Genomic DNA, 16,951 nt, shown 5'->3' on the forward strand with positions numbered 1-16,951 from the left:
TGGCTTTCCCTGACTCTTTAGAAAGGGTCTACTTATTTTCCTGATTATCGCCCACTATACTTTGAATGGACAGAATTAACGTTCTTCTAAAAATTCTGAAAATTCAACAGACCACGTTAATAATTTAGTCACTCACCTTCTTTCTTAAATAATGTTAAGGGCTTCACTCGAGCCCCTAAAATATCCCCATTATCTCTATCTCACAGTGATCTCCCTTCCTGAACAGTCAACCTGAAAAACATTCCACTTTATCTTTTCTAGCAAAGGTATTTTCTGTTTGTTTTTATAAGACGAAAAAAGCAAAAAAAAAGATAACGAGGGTTGATAAATAGGGATGGAAATTTATTGTATAATGTAAGTTTATTACATTACATAATGTAGGTTTATCATATAACAGCTTTACTGTAGAAATGTAGGAAAAAATTAAAATCGCTAATCTCAGCAAAGACAACCACTATTAAAGTTCTTATATTTCCCTCCAATCTACTTGTGTTTTTAAGACGACGTGAAGCTAACTACGATAAGGTTAGAGAAATTAGCACATAGTAGGTACTGGAAAAATGTTTGCTGAGTTTCCGAACGGACGTAAAGGGCATCGGATTCCTCACACTGGAACGTAGCTCGCCCTAGCTGTTGGGCTGGGTGAGCCAGTGCGGGACACCCAACAGGATGTCCGTCCCGAAATGCACAGGCAGAGGCGGTATCTTTGGTCTCATGAAGACACTGTCTCAGCGACAACGAACGTGTGGCTGACACCAACAAGAGAAGACCTTCCCTTGGCTTCTATCCAGTTTACTCTCAGTTTATATTATACTCCTTGTTTTGAGTAAGTGGGAGCCAACTAACATGGACGTTTGTATCCTGCTTTTTCTTGTGAAATTGTACCACACACACTGAACATTCCTTTAAATGCCATCAAAACCATGGCTTTTAACGTTCGTAACATTTGGTCCCACAAACTAAAAATATTTTCATTTTTCCCACTCTGTAATCTATGCTATGATAAAATTCCTTGCCACGTAAATCTCTTTATCCTTTTCTTTATGATACCTCCCAAGAAGCTGAGCAAAAAGGGATCCTCCGTAACTATTTATCAACTGACACCTAACTAGAGGGGACCCATTATCCCAAACCATTAAAACATTATTCTTACTCTGTTTCTATTCTGTTAAGTGACGGGCTCTCTGTTCTATCTTTCTTTAAGGATGGAAGGGTCTCATTCTTCGAATGGCTACTATGGGCAAGACACTGGCAAAGCATTTTACTTTCATTATTTCATTTAAACTTCATATGGGGCGCCTGGGTGGCTCAGTCGGTTGAGCGTCCGACTTCGGCTCAGGTCACGATCTCACAGTTCTTGAGTTCGAGCCCTGCGTCGGGCTCTGTGCTGACAGCTCAGAGCCTGGAGCCTGTTTCGGATACTGTCTCTCTCTCCCTCTCCCTCTCTCTCTCTCTCTCTCTCTCTCTCTCTCTCTCTGCCCCTCCCCCCAACATGCTCGCTCTCTCTCTCTCAAAAATAAAGCATTAAAAAATTTAAAAGTAGAAACATAAAAAATAACATAGAAATCCCGTTGGCATTTTTAGGAACATCTAGAAATGCGGTATGCATCCTGTCAGAACAAGTCCTTTGTACCTAAAATGGTCCGCTATTCCACTACAATTTTCATACATTAAATACAGAAAAGTCAATCTTTAGCAAAATCAGATAACGAATAACCTGTGGTCGCTACTCAGTCAACACCAGCTGAGTATAAATGCAGCACAATGAGCAGGCATTCAGCCTCTCCTTGTTTTGCTAATGAGGACAGTATCAGGCTCAAGCCTAAAATCGGAGTGAAGACAAACTAGTCTGATGATACCACCAGCTTTCCCAGTATCCTCAGCATGAGAATTGACCAAGTGAAGTAAGGTCAAACAAGTATCTGCATACTAGGAATTCGGGGGAAAGTAATGCCCCAAAGACAGCCTCATTGTGCAATTCGCATGGCACGGTACTCATACATCAGATGAATAACAAAACCCCATTATCGACGGATCCCTGCAGAGCAGGGCCTCGTGGGGGGTCAGAAGCCCTGTGTGGAGACAGAAAGAAGGAAGCAGGAGGAGAGAGAATCGGAGAGTGAAAAGAAGTAAACAACACCAACAGGTAAGAAAACGTATACCCTCTGAGCCACGAGGTGAGTAATATACAGATGGCTTAATGACAAAGTTATAAAATTATTAATACGTACATAAACGTGTGCAAAGAAACATGGTATCCAAGATCCTGTATCAAATATTTTGGGGGGCTGACCTAGAAATGTAGCTTTTTCAGTTCGGAATAATAAAGGTCATCTAAGGAACCAAAGGAAATCATTTCAAGGCTCTTGACATCCCACCAGTCAATAAAATCAACTGGTTTCTATCTTCCGGTGGTATCGATGATGGAACTTCACGCATGAAGCTAAGTGTAATTCCCAACTGTTTAGAGGAACTCATTCCTTTGGTAAGCACCTACTACAGGCCAGGAACTGCTCTAGGAGCCGGGATTCAGCTCTGAACAAAACAGACCAGGTCCCTGTCCTCCCGGAGTTCCCCATCTAGCGTGGCAGAGAGATGTAAACAAATGAGCAAACAGAAATGGTGGAAAAGGTCAGGACTAAGAAGAGAACACAAGCAGGGTAAGAGGACAGTGCATGACCTGGTACAGAGGAGGAGGAGTGAAGGCCTAAAGAAAGTGCAGGAGTCGTGCAGACTCCGGGAAGAAATGTTCCAGACGGAGGGGGCTGGGAGTGCGGGGACGTGGTGGGGGTGGGGGAGCCATCCGCTGGCCTCTGTGGTCACAACCATAAGGAACGCAAAGCAGACAGTACCTGGTTTCTGGATCAAGGGAATCCACAAGTTTTTTGTCAGCTAGCAATTTTTGCAGACTTCGATATAATTCCACATTTGTGTTCAACCTAGAAAAATTACAGATGGAAAAAAAAACAATTAAATGACTTTCTCATACCTTGTTTTTAGCGTTACATTAAGAGAACTGTGTGACATCCTAGCATGCACGCGCCCAGAGACCAACGTTCTGGGGGTTGGTTTTGTCTCTTCGTTTGGAAGAGAGAGAGAGCGTCACCGCAGTTAGAACAGAAACGGGGAGTCCGTCAGGCGGGGATGTCAGGGTCCTGAGTGTTCTGGAAGGTAAGAGGATGCATCTGAAGCCACAACCAGCAGCTGGAACCAGAAGGGCAGTCGGGAGGGAGGGGACGGGAGGAACGTAGCTGGCGGTCTGAGCCCGCTGCCACTGAGAACTCATTCCATTAGCAACAGGCCAATGGCCACTTCTCTCTTGGTCCTTTTAGTGAGAAAGGAGCGAGGATGGGAGGAAGGATGGGCACAAAGATTTTGCGGTTCCCGAGTGAAGAGCCTAGAACCCGGGTAACCTTTGCCCTCCTGGGCCAGAGTGGCAGGCCCACACCGCCGGGAGAGTTCAAGGACACGGGCTTCAGGGACACGCCCTCGAGCTGCAACACCAACCCCACCGCTAGTCTGTGACCTCGGGCAAGTTATTTGAATCCCCCCAGCTTGTCCGGCTTCAGGTCACCCTAAGGGTTAAATGACATGCTACGTGTAGAGCACACACTCCTCACCCTAGTGGACAAACACTAGCCTTGCCAGCCTGCCCTTGCCCCCCACCCCCACCCCCAACAGCAGTTTTGCCCTCAGCCCGGGTCGCCATCCCACAGTCAGGTCCTCAGTCCTTCTTTCCCGGACGCCAAAAAGTCCTGGCACTCTCAGGGCTAAACAGTGAACTGGTTTGGGATACGATCTGCTCCCTGCCTGGTAGGTCCTCTGGGAAGGACAAGGCGGTAAGAACCATCAGCCAGTCCGTACTCAGGCACCCGAGGTCCCCAGTCAGTGCGTAATCAAACACCTGCAGCTTTGTAGAAATTGAAGGGTTTCTGTTGCTGTGGTTCTCACCGGCCACCCCAGAGACGAGGGGACTGAGGCACTCACCGCCACTGGGAGAATGCTTGCCCAGAAGGGCAGGCATACCACGGCTCCTGCACCCGGGCATCACTCCCAGGAAACCGGGAGAAAACCGACGTGGGCGCCTATCTCCCCCAGGCCCGCTCACCCTACGGGCCACCGCGTGTCACAAGGACAGGTTTAGAGGCAGCCCGCAGTGTCCTCCCTTCAGAGGTTTGAGCCAACGTCCCATGTGACGTTTTGTGTCCTAAGATCCTGAGATAAGGTCTCTAGCCTACAGCTGGCATCGACTCTAAACAAACACACCTCATCTCAGGCTTTTATTTCCGCTACTGGAAATAGATTCCTCGAGGATCAGCGGAAGCAGTTAAGATAGGACTCGGTTAAGGGCGCCTGGGTGGCTCAGTCGGTTAGCATCTGACTCTTAATTTGACCTCACGGTTGGTGAGTTTGAGTCCCACATCGGGGGGATTCACTTTCTCGCACGCTCTCTCTCTCCCGCAAAATAAATATATGTTGAAAATATATGTTGAAAATACGTGTTGAAAAACAAAAAAATATATGTTGAAAATATATGTTGAAACACATATATATACGTATATGTTGAAATATATGTTGAAAATACATGTTGAAATACATATATATATATATATATATATATATATATATATGTCTATGTTGAAATATATGTTGAAAAACAAAAACAAAAGATACAGCTCAGCTAGACCAAAGGAGAAAAGCAGCCCTGGTGCTGAGAACGGAGAGCAGGGCGGAGAATGGAGTGAAGGCTGCGAGTTCTGCCTCCTGACCCTCCCTTCAGGCCCTCGGCAGGCCTCGGGCGGTGGCCAGAGTGTGGCACCGAAGCAAAGACTGGAGCACGTGTCCAGGATGAAGGGAGGACCTTGCCCGGGTCCTCAGGACAACACCCGGCTCTCGGTCATGGCTCCCTTGTGGTCCCCCCGCAAAACTCGGAACCCACATCCGTGAGACCGGAAGCGCATCTAGACTCAGGCCCGCTGCAGCGTTCAATCAAGGCGGCTCAGCTCTGACTCGTTTCTTGGGACTTTTCCCTGGACGGGGCGTGCCCCCTCCCGAGGAGCCCCCCGGTGCCGCCCCCGCCCCGTGCCGGGTGTCTGGGGTCGGCAGGGACCGGCTTCGTCTCTTTCAACTTGCCACGGTGAGCAGCAGTAGCGACAGGAGATCACAGGCACTGTCCCCAGCAGAGCAGGTGACGCTCCGCGGGGCACGAGCAGCAGGTCCCCGTCCAAGCCGGGAGGCCACCGCGTCCACGCCGGGCCGGGCGAGCCGCGGCGCTCTCTCGCGGGGGACGCTGTGCGGCGGCGGCGGCGGCGGCGGCGCGTCGGGCGCCGAAGAGCTTTCGGTGCCGCGCGGCCCCCCTGGGGGTGGTTTTCGCCAGCGCTGCGGAGCCCTCGTGAGCGGCGCAAGGCCTTTCGAGGCCCTTCGGGGTCACCGAGCCCGCTGCGTCACAGCCCCGGCCCGCCTCGGCCCTCCGGGCTGGCTTTCTGACCGCCCTAGACCCTCCCCGACCCGGAGCTGGGGGCCCGCAGGGCTGCCGGCGTCGAGACTCGGAGAGGCTCTGACTGAACGCGGCGACGACGGTCACCAGGGCAGCGGAGCTTCGCTCGGTGCCTCACGCGACCGCGGTGGGAGCCCGCCTTCCGCGCAGCAAACCCGACGCGAATCACGTGACCGCCTCGCTGGCGGGGAAGCCGAGCGACCGAACGAACGGGGAAACGGACAGACAGACAGACACGGGCCCGCCCCCCGCCCCCGCCCCCACCACCCCGGGGCAGCGGGCGGGGGGCAAGCCCGGCGGACAAACGTCCGAAAGCGCAAATCCACAAAGCCGCGTCGCCTAGACCGCAACGGAGGCGGGGAGGGGGGCACAGAACATACTTTTCCACCGCGGTGCCGATGCTTGTACAGGCTTCCTCCGCCGCCTCTCGGAACGCGGGCTCGGGGTGGGCGATTTTCACAAAATCGGCCTAATGAGGAAGAAAGACAAAACCGAGAGGGGGTGTGATGGAAGGCTCTCCTCCGAGATCAGAGGGCGGAAGGGAAACCCTCCGCCGTCGAGTCGGCCCCTTGGCTCCGACCGCCGCGTTGCCATTGCCGAGCTGTTCCTACACCAGTCGGGCGAGGCGGCCTCTTTCCCAACGTGGTGTGAGTCCCCGGGGTCCAGTGGGGATCGTTCCAGAGAAAATACGTTCACTGGCCTCGTTTCAGGAAAGCCGTTCTCCTTCAAACGTAAACGCCAAGCAAATTCTCCCTAATTCTATAGTTCAAAAGAAGCAGAATTTTATTTCAAATACTCTACAACTTTCTGGCTGAGATCGTCTACGGTGCGCTTCTCACATGTTAACCTGGCTGCAGAGAACAGCTCTTACAGGCTTCTCTTTTTTTGTTGTTTTAATTGACACACAGCACAGTTTCAAGGCTGACTTAACTACATTCTAGCCTTTGTGCAGAAAACAAAGGCACATTCTCTCTTTACAGGCCTTTTAATAAAAATGGATTCCTACTCTTAGCTCCCATGACTCACAATCACCAGGGCCTGCAGCAGCTGCCACGCTGACCTCAGCATTTAACCGAGCTACACTTCTTTCGACTTTTTTAATGAAATCATGTAAAGTTAGACTTCAGTTTTCACGTTAATTGCAGTATACTTCAAAAGAAAAACGCAAGGGAACTACAAAATATCACGGATGTTCCTCGTTCTCTGAGAAAAGAACACGTATGACTACAATACGAAATAAAATCACCACAAGGTCAAAGTTCCTAATTTTATTATTAGTTTTCAATGTAAAAACATTTAAATCCATAGTTTTATACATCTGATGTAACAATGAGATAACATTAGTGCCTGAAAAATTAGCTATCTAGAATTTACAATTTGTACAAGTTACTAATCTACACGTTGCAGAATTTACAATCAATATTAATTTCAAGATACTGGCATACATTTTAAAATTCATCTGTAATACTGATGAGGAAAACAATACTGTTACATAGGAAATGTATTAAAAAAAAGAAAAAGAAAGCGAATGTCCATTTGGTGGCAAATCATAGTTTATAAAATCCTTGCCCTATTATGGTATTGATCCTACTGGCAGATAAAACCTTAAAACTTCAAAAGGAAGAAGGTTCGAGGCACCTGGGTGGCTCGGTCTGTTAAGCATCCGGTCTGTTAAGCAACCTGTTTTGGCTCAGGTTATGATCTCATGGTTCATAAGTTTGAGCCCCACATCAGGCTCTGGGCTGACAGCACGGAGCCTGCTTGGGAGTCCCTCTCTCTCCCTCTCTCTACCCCTTCTTCACGCTCTCTCTCTCAAAAATAAACATTTAAAAAAGAAAAGGCAGAAGGTTCTTTGACTTTTTTACTCAAAGATTTCCACATACAAGTCACATTTAAAACTTTTTAAATGAGATACTACTATACCTCATAATCATAAAAAACTTTAAAAATAGGACAAGCTACGGGGCAGAGAGTTAAGATCTCTCAGCGAGGAGCAAAAGCAAGTGGGGAAAAAAAAATCCTAGACCACCACTTAATTAAAATGCAGACTAAGACAACAAATAAACCACCAACGAAGACATAAAGCCAGTATTGATTGCACATAAGTGAAATTCCCTGACAACTATGTCCCTTTGCAGATTCCATCGGCACAATTACATGGAGGAGGTATGAGGGGTCCTCGGGCAGTGAGTGCCTCTCCCTTCTCCTCCTCCACCCAAAGTATTCGCAGGGCAAACCGAGACCCTATAAAACCGAGAAGTGACTTCCAAACATGCAAAAAACAAGGATGGGGAGGTGTTACACTGGGTGAAAGAGGTCATTTTCAAAGGGCAAGTGATTCCACTTATCTGACATTTTATTTATTTATTTATTTATTTTAACAATTTTTTTTAACGTGTATTTATTTTTGAGACAGGGAGAGACAGCATGAACGGGGGAGGGTCAGAGAGAGAGGGAGGGAGACATAGAATTTAAAACAGGCTCCAGGCTCTGAGCTGTCAGCACAGAGCCCGATGCGGGGCTTGAACTCACGGACTGCGAGATCATGACCTGAGCCGAAGTCGGCCACTTAACCGACTGAGCCACCCAGGCGCCCCATTATCTGACATTTTAAAAGAGGCCAACTGCGGGAGGGAGAACAGGTGGGTAGTTGCCAGAGGTAAAAGGGGAGGCCTGGGCAGGACTATACAGGGGCCTTTGGGGGGTGATGAGATGGTTATGTACCCTAACTGTGGCGGTGGCTACGTGAATACGTGAGTTAAAATTCACAACTACACCAGCCCCAGAAAGAAGCCAATTTTGCCAAATGATAATTTTAAAAATAAATCCTTTTTAAAAAGCTAAGTGACACTCCAACTTCTCCAGGTAAGGGAGACCTATTCATCTGACCTACGCAGCCAGCCAGCCAGTAGGAGGTTCAGAACAGCGGGTTAAGGGCGTGAGTTCTACAGCCAGAACGCCCGGACTCTGAGCCCAGCCCCACCCCCTACTGGAGAGTGACCTTGGGCACATCACTTAACCTGTTACTGCCTTTCTTTCCTCAACTGAAAATGCTAAGAAGGTTAGTTCAGTTAATCCAGGTAAACCTCTTACCAGGGCCTGGTGCCTCATAAGATCTAAAAAAAAAGCTGACATCGGAACATCAGCTCCCTGAGGCCAGAGACTGTGTGCGTCATGAGCCTCATTCCCAGTGCCTAGAACAGAGCCTGGGACGTGGTGGGGGCTCGACACTGAACGAATGTGAAGGGAAGGCAATATATAGTCTAATACGAAGTAGACAGGCTCAGGAGGGTTCAGTTTTGGATCACGTGCGCCACTCTAACGACGTGACTACTGAAGACGTGGCTCTTTAGGGCAGATACACATGTGCCTTGTTTCTCAGCAACGGGCTTCTTAGCGAAGACACCGAGGTATATGTCTGTTTCAACTTCAAAATGTGAAAAAAAGGAAGCCACTAATACAATCAGTTTCGTATCCAAATCTTAGTTTTCACCGGAAAAGACATTTCTGAAAACGTTGATAAAAACTGGCTTTTCATAGGATTAATTTTACTGTCATGTGCAGGTAAATGTCCTCTTAAAATTCTCGTAGAAGTTTTTACGAGGAATCTTTGCCATACGAGTAATCATTGTTTGATTATACATCACGTGCTATTTTCGTAACTACACGTGTTAAAGTACAAGTTCTACATGTCACCCTTTCCTCTACATTTTTCCCTTCCTAATGACTTTCTCCCACGAGAACAAGTCAGCTCTCACGTGGTTCAGATGCTGTTAGCATACATGTTGCCAAAGCAAGGACCAGACGCTTTTAACTTTATAGTCTAGCATTAAACCTAATAAACTTAGCTTAAACGTTAACAGCTTGACACCCAGGTAGTTTCAAGGCTCACACCAAGCGTCTTACCAAGTCGGCCACCCTGCACAAGGAATCAGAGAGCTCGTCGAAAATGAGCACGGTCTGGGGCCCAGGTGCCACGGAACACACACGCTCCACAAGCAAGTCTGCCTTCCTCAAGGCATTTTCTTGGGCGACCCGAAATCCTTCTGGGGCACTGAGCTCAGGAACTCCAAAAAGACCCTGCAATCCAGAGAACAGTTCCCGTTTGTCACTAAAAACACGATTTTTCGGTGTTAAGTGTAAGTCCTTTTCTCAGAGAGGAAATCTCGGTTTTCACTGGTGTATCACATAATGCCATGTTCACATTTCCCACGTCATTCCATAGATTAAACGACACCTGTTTTAAGAATGTGAATGTTTTTTCATTTTTAATTATTTCATACAAAACAAAAATAGAACGATACAGGTTCAACACCCAGCTCAGCCACTACTACAGACCCTACCTCATAAAGTAGTTACAAGCATTAAATGAGATGATACATGTTTTTAAAGCATTTCAACACTGCCTGGCACGCAGAAAGCCATTTAATAGATATTAGCTGTAATCACCATTAGCCGTATGACCCCGGTTGGCCTAGTTCTCTCTCCTCCTGGGTCTAAGCTTCTCATTAAGCATGATGGGGATGACAGTACATATCTGACAGCATGGATACAGGTATACTATATTAGAAAGTATATGTAAAGTCTTCTGGGGACGCTGCTGGCCATTGGGTCCAGTCCAGTACCTAGAACTAAGTATTCCACAACTCAAGATAGAGAGGATGAGTTGAGCACATAGATACTTCAGGAAGATTTAATAAGCATGTTAAAACCAACTCATTGGCTGAAAGCAAATTTTATACTTTCCGAAAGCATGTCAGCATCTTGATGAGGACAAAGATCACTAATCCAATGGGAATGACCATCCTTTTCTACCAGTTCAAACACACTCGTTCCAGCACTCAGGAAGGCAGGATAGAAAACACAAAGCATTTACTATGCGTTTACTGCACGCCAAGAGGAGAATTCTGTACCTAATACAGGTTCCCTCATTTAAATCACATAATCCTAGTGCAGGAACCATCATTCTTCTTTCACACATAAGAAACACACTTTAAGAAGCCAAAAAAAAAAAAAAAAGTTTGAGGTCATTAATTGTGGGAAAGACAGAACTTGAGCCCGCTTCGTACATCTCCAAAGCCCACACTTTTTCCATACTTCTGTATTGCAATTTATCTGTTTGAAAGTCTCTCCTGAGAAGGCAAAATCCTAGAGGGAGGAACCGCTTTCATCATTTGAACCAGCTGCCCAACATAGTGCCTACCACATGGGCAAACTCGTGGACGAGACAAATTAACGGACCAGCGCTTAGCTCTGTAGTTTAACTTTGCAGATGACTAATAGGTTGATTTTGGAAAACAGCAAGAGGTAAAATTTTCAGGACCGATAAGGCCTACCTTTTCTGCAAGAAGGGATGCGTGAAATTAACCTCTCTCCAAACTGATTAAATAATGAAAAAAAAAAAAAAAGACAGTTGCGGGCAGAGTAGAATCAGGACCAAAACCAAATCAGATTCTCTACACTGATTTAATTTGATTCAAGTACAGACTATTTTTCATTTCCCAGCACACCTCTCCACACTGCTCTTCGGAATTCTAAACCTCAGACTACTAGTTATGGAAATGATAAAAAAAAAAAAACTACATTAACCTTTGTGGTTTTGTGTTGTTCTCTTGTTTAATCAAAAACCAATTCAGGTACCTGAAAATCCAATGTCAGTATCTAAACTCGTGATCTTCCAAAAAAAAAAAAAAAAAGCTAAAATTAGTTCTATTTCATCCACCCCAAACCAAACTTACTTTTTTCATCTTTCTACTCAATACCTATACGTGGTTGTTCTCCTCTCACCAAGTATGTTAAGACCTTATTCTGGTATTTACCCCTATGGAAGTTGGCCAATTTCATACAAAAATATTTTTAAAACAGTCAAAGCTAATGGCAGAGATCAAATAAGAAAACACTCAAATCAGTAAGCTCACTGTTAACGGTATCCTAGGCTCTTCTAAGAAAGGCAATGGTACAGATAATGAAGAAATTTAAAAGGCAAACATAAAAGTAACAACCTGAGGAGGGTAAAATCCACAAATGTAAAGTACAACAGGAATAGAAGGGTAAATCCCTTTCAAGCGTGCCTTCCTTTCACCTTTAACTCAGGCATTCGGTAAATATTGACTGCCTACGTAACGCCAGACACCTGCTGCGTGTGTGGACGTAGCAATAAACAGGAACCAGAGAATTCAGTCAGTGACTTCCCGGGGGGAAGAAATCAACATGATCAACGCCATCGCATTATAGGAAATTAGACGGTTCTCAACAGTTTTTGTGTTTTATAACAAGAAGAGCCCAAAGCTTTGGAAAAAATTTAAACCGGCATTTCGAGCATCGCCGGCATTAGTAATTACACGGAAACTTGACGCCGCCCGTGAGCTGCAGGGCCAGGCGCCAAGGCACCAGGGTTGGGTTGGGGCAGAAGCGCACTTCAGCTGGGGTTGGTCCCAGTGTGAGGCGAGGGCGGGACCCGGCAGGCGGGATTCACCGCCACCGCCAAAATGAACTATTTTAAGTGCACGTGGAGCGAGGGCTCACACGAGGCAGGTCCCAGGACCCACATTCTGGGGGGCAGGACCCCTAAAGGCCGCCCCGCCCCCCTTACACCAGCCCCTCAAAGAGGAGGTGACGGGCAAGGTCACCGAGAGCGCACACGACACCCTACTGTACAAAGCGGGTTCGCTGCCCGGCTCCTCCCAGACCCAAAAGACCCGGCCCGGATCCCTGCTGGGCCACGCGGGGGGTACGAGGGGAGCCCCCTCCCGCGCCGCTCACCCGGCGCTCGCCGAACAGGTCCAGGCGGCGGCCCTGGGGCTTGACATTGAAGGCGGCGCCCACCGGGAACCAGCTGGTGCTGACCCCTCGGGCGCGGATCCTGGCTCCGAGGCCCCTCGAGCCCGCTCGCCCGGGCCATAGAGGCGCTGCCCGGCTTCCGAGCCCGCCCAGCCTCCCGGCGCACAGCATCTGGAGCCCAGAGCAGCCCCTTGCCGCGCCGCGAGACCCCGCCCCTGCACCGCAGCTCCCGCCGGGAGCACGCGCACCGCGTTTCCAAGGCAGCGGGCCACGCCGCACCACGTGACGCCAGCGCTTCCGGGTCGGGGCTCGAGGCCCTCAGAACGTGAGCACGTCGGAGTCCCGCGAGCAAGAGCGTCGCTCCGCCGCCTTCACGGCGGACGCCGCGGTCTTGCGCCCCCGTGTGTCTGGAGTAAAGAACCGCCCAGGTTTACGCTTCCCTCCCACGTGACTCGAGCGAGGCGGGCAAAGTCTCGCCGCAGGGTGAATTCTTCCAGGAGGGGCCGCGAACGCTCGGCGACCGCCGCCTGAGTGCCTTCCCCGACGTGACAGCACCCGTGACGCTCGTCGACTCTATCGGCCTCCACCCTAAACGATGGTCGAAATTAAATCTACGGTATGACTGCACCGCATGGTTGTGTGGAACCGAGTAAATTTACTGCCAGTGAGTCTCCACTCAGAGTTTGGCTGGTAAAATTGTTACGATAATTAATCTACAGTGTACATTTGCAGAGGGAGGATTTCGCCGCACTTCACTCAGCCATAGGGGAATGAGAAGATTTGGGGGCAGGAGGCAGAAAGGAAACTGCGACTTGGGGCTTAGGATGGGGAGTGTGGGAAAGGGCTGGGGGCCCTGGACAGCCTTGGCCTCCCCTAAATGAACGGAAATCACACGACAGGCGGAGTCGGGCCGGGTTCTTGTCCAGGACGGGAAGCTTACCCTTGCTAAACTTCAACGCCCTCGTCCGCAGAAAGGGGATCGTGCCGGGTGCCTGCCTCCTGTACCTTCCAGAAGTGCGTGCAGATTACGTGAACGAGTTCACATTGAGGTGTCTTTCTTTCGAGAGGCTTCTGTAGGTGGAGGGAGAAAAATGCCACGGTTGGGGAAGGGACCGAGGGGAGGGGAGGCTGCCAACGGCACCCTCACATTTTGCCTGGCTTCCTCCCTGCAGACACCTGCCGGTCCCTGGTCTATTTCAGGGTCGAGCCGGGCTGCAGAGTGGCGGATGCACGTGGGACGGGCCCCTTGACAACTGACGCTTCTGCAGAAGTGAAGCCGGGGGTGCGGGTGTGAGAAGAGGCCCACCTAGGAAAGCGAGCAAGAGGGGAGGGCTGGCTACCGCCGCCTCCCGCCAGCGCCTGGAAATACGAAACACACGGCCTCAATTTTATGCAGGAACTGGATGCCGCCTGATTCGTTAAATCGGTGAGCGCACAGGGCATCGACGGCGATGGCGAGCTAAAAGGAGGATTCCTGTGACTTGTGCAGAGGAACAAGAGCCCGAGTGGACCTTTTGGTTCCGGGGCAACCCACAGGCACATTTTTCTGAAACCGCTTTATTTGAAGTCGTTCCAGAGCTTTATCTCCGCTGAATGTTTGGGCTTGGACTAAAACTCTGTTCACTTGAGCATTGCCTGTTGGGTTTGATCAGTCCTAACAGCCTTCTGGAAAGGCCCAGAAAGCCAGAAGGTGAAGCCAGGAGTGAGTGGTACATGCGTCCTATAGATCGCTTCTAATCCCCCTTCCTCCCTTCGCCTGGGGGGTAAAAAAAAAAAAAAAAAAAAAAAAATTAGTTTCAAATGGAGTTTGTTTTCAGTTTAGCCTGGCAGGGAGAAAAGGCCCAGTTAATCGTGGTACATAACAATTAAAATTTAGCTAAGACAGGCAGTGTAGCGAACCTATACGATTCTTTACAACTTAACTATAAACTGTATTTCATTATGCATGTACGGTAAGTTGTGATTTCATTTTCTCCTGACTTTTAATCAAAGACTTCAAATGATTTAAAATACCCAAATTCCTAACTCTGTGTTAATATCTCATTATTGGCAACCGGTGGCTCTTAGGACAGCCTACCCCATGTGGCCGACCTAACGGCCATATAGCAGACCCTTACAAAGATGTCAAATGTGTCGTGTAAAAAAGAAAATTCATCAGTATATTACCAATATATTTGACAAATAAATAAATAAATAATAAAAATATATATATATTTGACAAAAATGCTTTTTCATCTTTTTCTTAAAAAGGTGCTTCAAACCTGAGAGCCTACCTTTAGCCCAGAATGATTTTCCTACAAGGAGCCCTAACCATTGTAATGCAACATTTAAGCCTAAGAGTGTCCTTGGGTGGGGGTGGGGGTGGGGGGTGGGGGGTGGTGGTGGTGACAGCTTGTCCCAAATTAACCAAGTGTCTTGTGTCTCAGAGAGCCTGGCATCGTTAGACTGTTCAGACCTGCAGCCCAGATTCACAGACAGCCAATGAAAAATAATCACAAATGGCACATTACATGCGCCCCACCCCTGCCAGTCCAGCTTTATCTTTTGAAATCCTTTAAACTATGTTTTACATCCCATCTTCCATATTTCATCAAAAAAAAAAAAAGAAGAAGAATTTTATAAAAGCTTGTATCCCATGTGTGGTCATAAATGTATTTTTTTCCTTATGTCTATCTCAGTGTATAAAGTTGGGTTCCTGAATAAGCACAGGTCGCCTCCCGGTTCAGCCCTAACAAAACCAGACTTTGGGGAGAAGCCGCTTAGATTATTACAATTGAAAAAAGGCAGAGAGGGGATCCTGGGCTCAGACAGTTGAGTGTCCGATTTCAGCTCAGGTCATGATCTGACGGTTCGTGAGTTTGAGCCCCACATTGGGCCCACGGCTGTCAGCCCAGAGCTCGCTTGGGATCCCCTGTCGTCCCCTCTCTCTGCCCCTCCCCTGCTTGCTCTCTCTCTCTCTCAAAAATAAACATTAAAAAAAGCCAAAGAATAAGGACACTCTGGCTCAATAAATAAAGTGACCAGTCCCGCGGTAGCTGAGGGGAAGGAGGACAGCAAGGTGGGTACAGGGGCCACAGTGCAAAACTGAAGGAGACGCTCACAGTCAGGGTCAAGTGCATGCAGCGGCAGCACCTGAAGGTGAGCCCCTCCTTCGATTCTGCACCCAGGGCCCCTCACTTGCTTCACCCCAGTCCTGGCTCTGTTCTAGAAGAAATAAGTTAAGGAAGGCCAATCAAATACCTATAAACAGAAGTTATTTCTGTACATTTCCCAGATTTTCCATAAGCACCGAGCAGTTTTTCAATCCTTCATTTTTACAGACTGCTGCCTGCTTGTAATGATCATTTAGAAAAAGCCCCACTTTCCCCAGGGAATGAAGACGTCGTCCCAAGTGTGTTGACTTGGAGCATGGATAGAATGGCCCTAAGTCCCAATTTCTAGTGGCCCATCCTGTCAGATAAACTGGTCCCAGGCTGCGATTTGGGAAATAGCGTGGCTTGAATGTGCACTGAACTTCCATCCTTTTGCTCCTTTATCAGTTGCTCTCAAACTCATGGAAAAGTATACGAGGGGTGCCAGGGTGGCTCAAGTCAGTCAAGTGTCCGACTTCGGCTCAGGTCATGATCTCAGGGTTCGTGAGTTGGAGCCCCGTGCCGGGCTGTCTGCCGTCAGCGTGGACCGTGCTTCAGATCCTCTGTCTCCCTGTCTCTGCCCCTCCCCTGCTCGCACTTTCTCTCTCAAAATAAACAAATAAACTTAAAAAAAAAAAGTATATTGTGTTAACTGAGGGCTATGTAATACTTGCAGAATAGTAGAGGCTTGGGACCGTGTAAAATGATTTCAGTCAACCACTGCTGTACCAAAGGAGACTGGAGCACAGAAGAGCTGAATGACGTACCCACTGCAGGTTCCTTGGTCAAGGCTGGAACGACAGCCCGTACGTCTCGATTCTTCGTCTTGGGCTTTTTCCGCTATAATCACGCTGCCCCCCTCCTTAGGTCATAGACTCCTCAACGTTCTTTTAGACACAAGTTGTGGTAACAATGGCACTAACAACAAAAGACCTGCGTCAGACTGGTTGAAACCGAGAATCTGGTGGCTCACGCAACAACCTAGTCCAGAGGTATCTCTGCCTTCAGGGACAGCTGGCTTTAGGGGTCTTAACAATGTCATCAGAACTGGCTCATCTCCAGCCCTGTTTGGCTTTGTTTTCAGGCTCTACAGATGAGCTAAATGGCTGCCAAGTGAAGTCCTGACATCACCTGAAGATCCTGCCCTTCCCCCCACCCCCCCAACAGGCCTTCCAAAGTTGCAGATTGCATGCCATTGGGTCTGATGGGATTGGGCGCCATTTTGGAAATAGTCACCGTGGCCAGAAGGTACTATTCCTACTAAATAGGCCTGAATCCCATGTCTACCCAGAGTGTAGAGTCGACACCCTTTGAAAGACTTGTCTGAGGGTACACATCAGGACCAGACAAGAGGGAGGCAGAGGGTGCCCATCTGAACAAGAATAGCCACTGTGGCCTAAAACGCAAGTTTCTCCTTGCCTCGTTTTCTTAGTAAATTCACCTGCATCCTCCGCTTTCCACTGTAGCTGTTTAGTGTCTCTGTCCAGGAACCTTTTCCTTTGCATAGCTCCTTTAAAGTTTTTATAAGGTAATGGGGCACCTG

The 16,951-nt window shown here is 48.3% G+C and overlaps 1 protein-coding gene across 2 annotated transcripts in view; it reads right to left on the minus strand.

Moving 5' to 3' along the window:
- MIPEP (mitochondrial intermediate peptidase) overlaps positions 1-12,448 on the minus strand; it is a 195,862-nt gene extending 183,414 nt beyond the window's left edge. For both annotated transcript variants that reach the window (XM_047077761.1, XM_047077771.1), the window contains exons 1-4: positions 12,260-12,448; positions 9,404-9,577; positions 5,878-5,966; positions 2,853-2,939 (exon numbers count right to left, since the gene is read on the minus strand). In XM_047077761.1, coding sequence (XP_046933717.1) covers positions 2,853-2,939; positions 5,878-5,966; positions 9,404-9,577; positions 12,260-12,448 — 539 coding nt within the window. The remainder of the gene's footprint in view (positions 1-2,852; positions 2,940-5,877; positions 5,967-9,403; positions 9,578-12,259) is intronic.
- Positions 12,449-16,951: the final 4,503 nt, after the last annotated feature.

This window comes from Lynx rufus, unplaced genomic scaffold, assembly GCF_022079265.1.
Source record: "Lynx rufus isolate CCGP_SWC_20201006 ecotype Redwood Valley unplaced genomic scaffold, mLynRuf1.p SCAF_1, whole genome shotgun sequence".
Classification (NCBI taxonomy): Eukaryota; Metazoa; Chordata; class Mammalia; order Carnivora; family Felidae; genus Lynx; species Lynx rufus.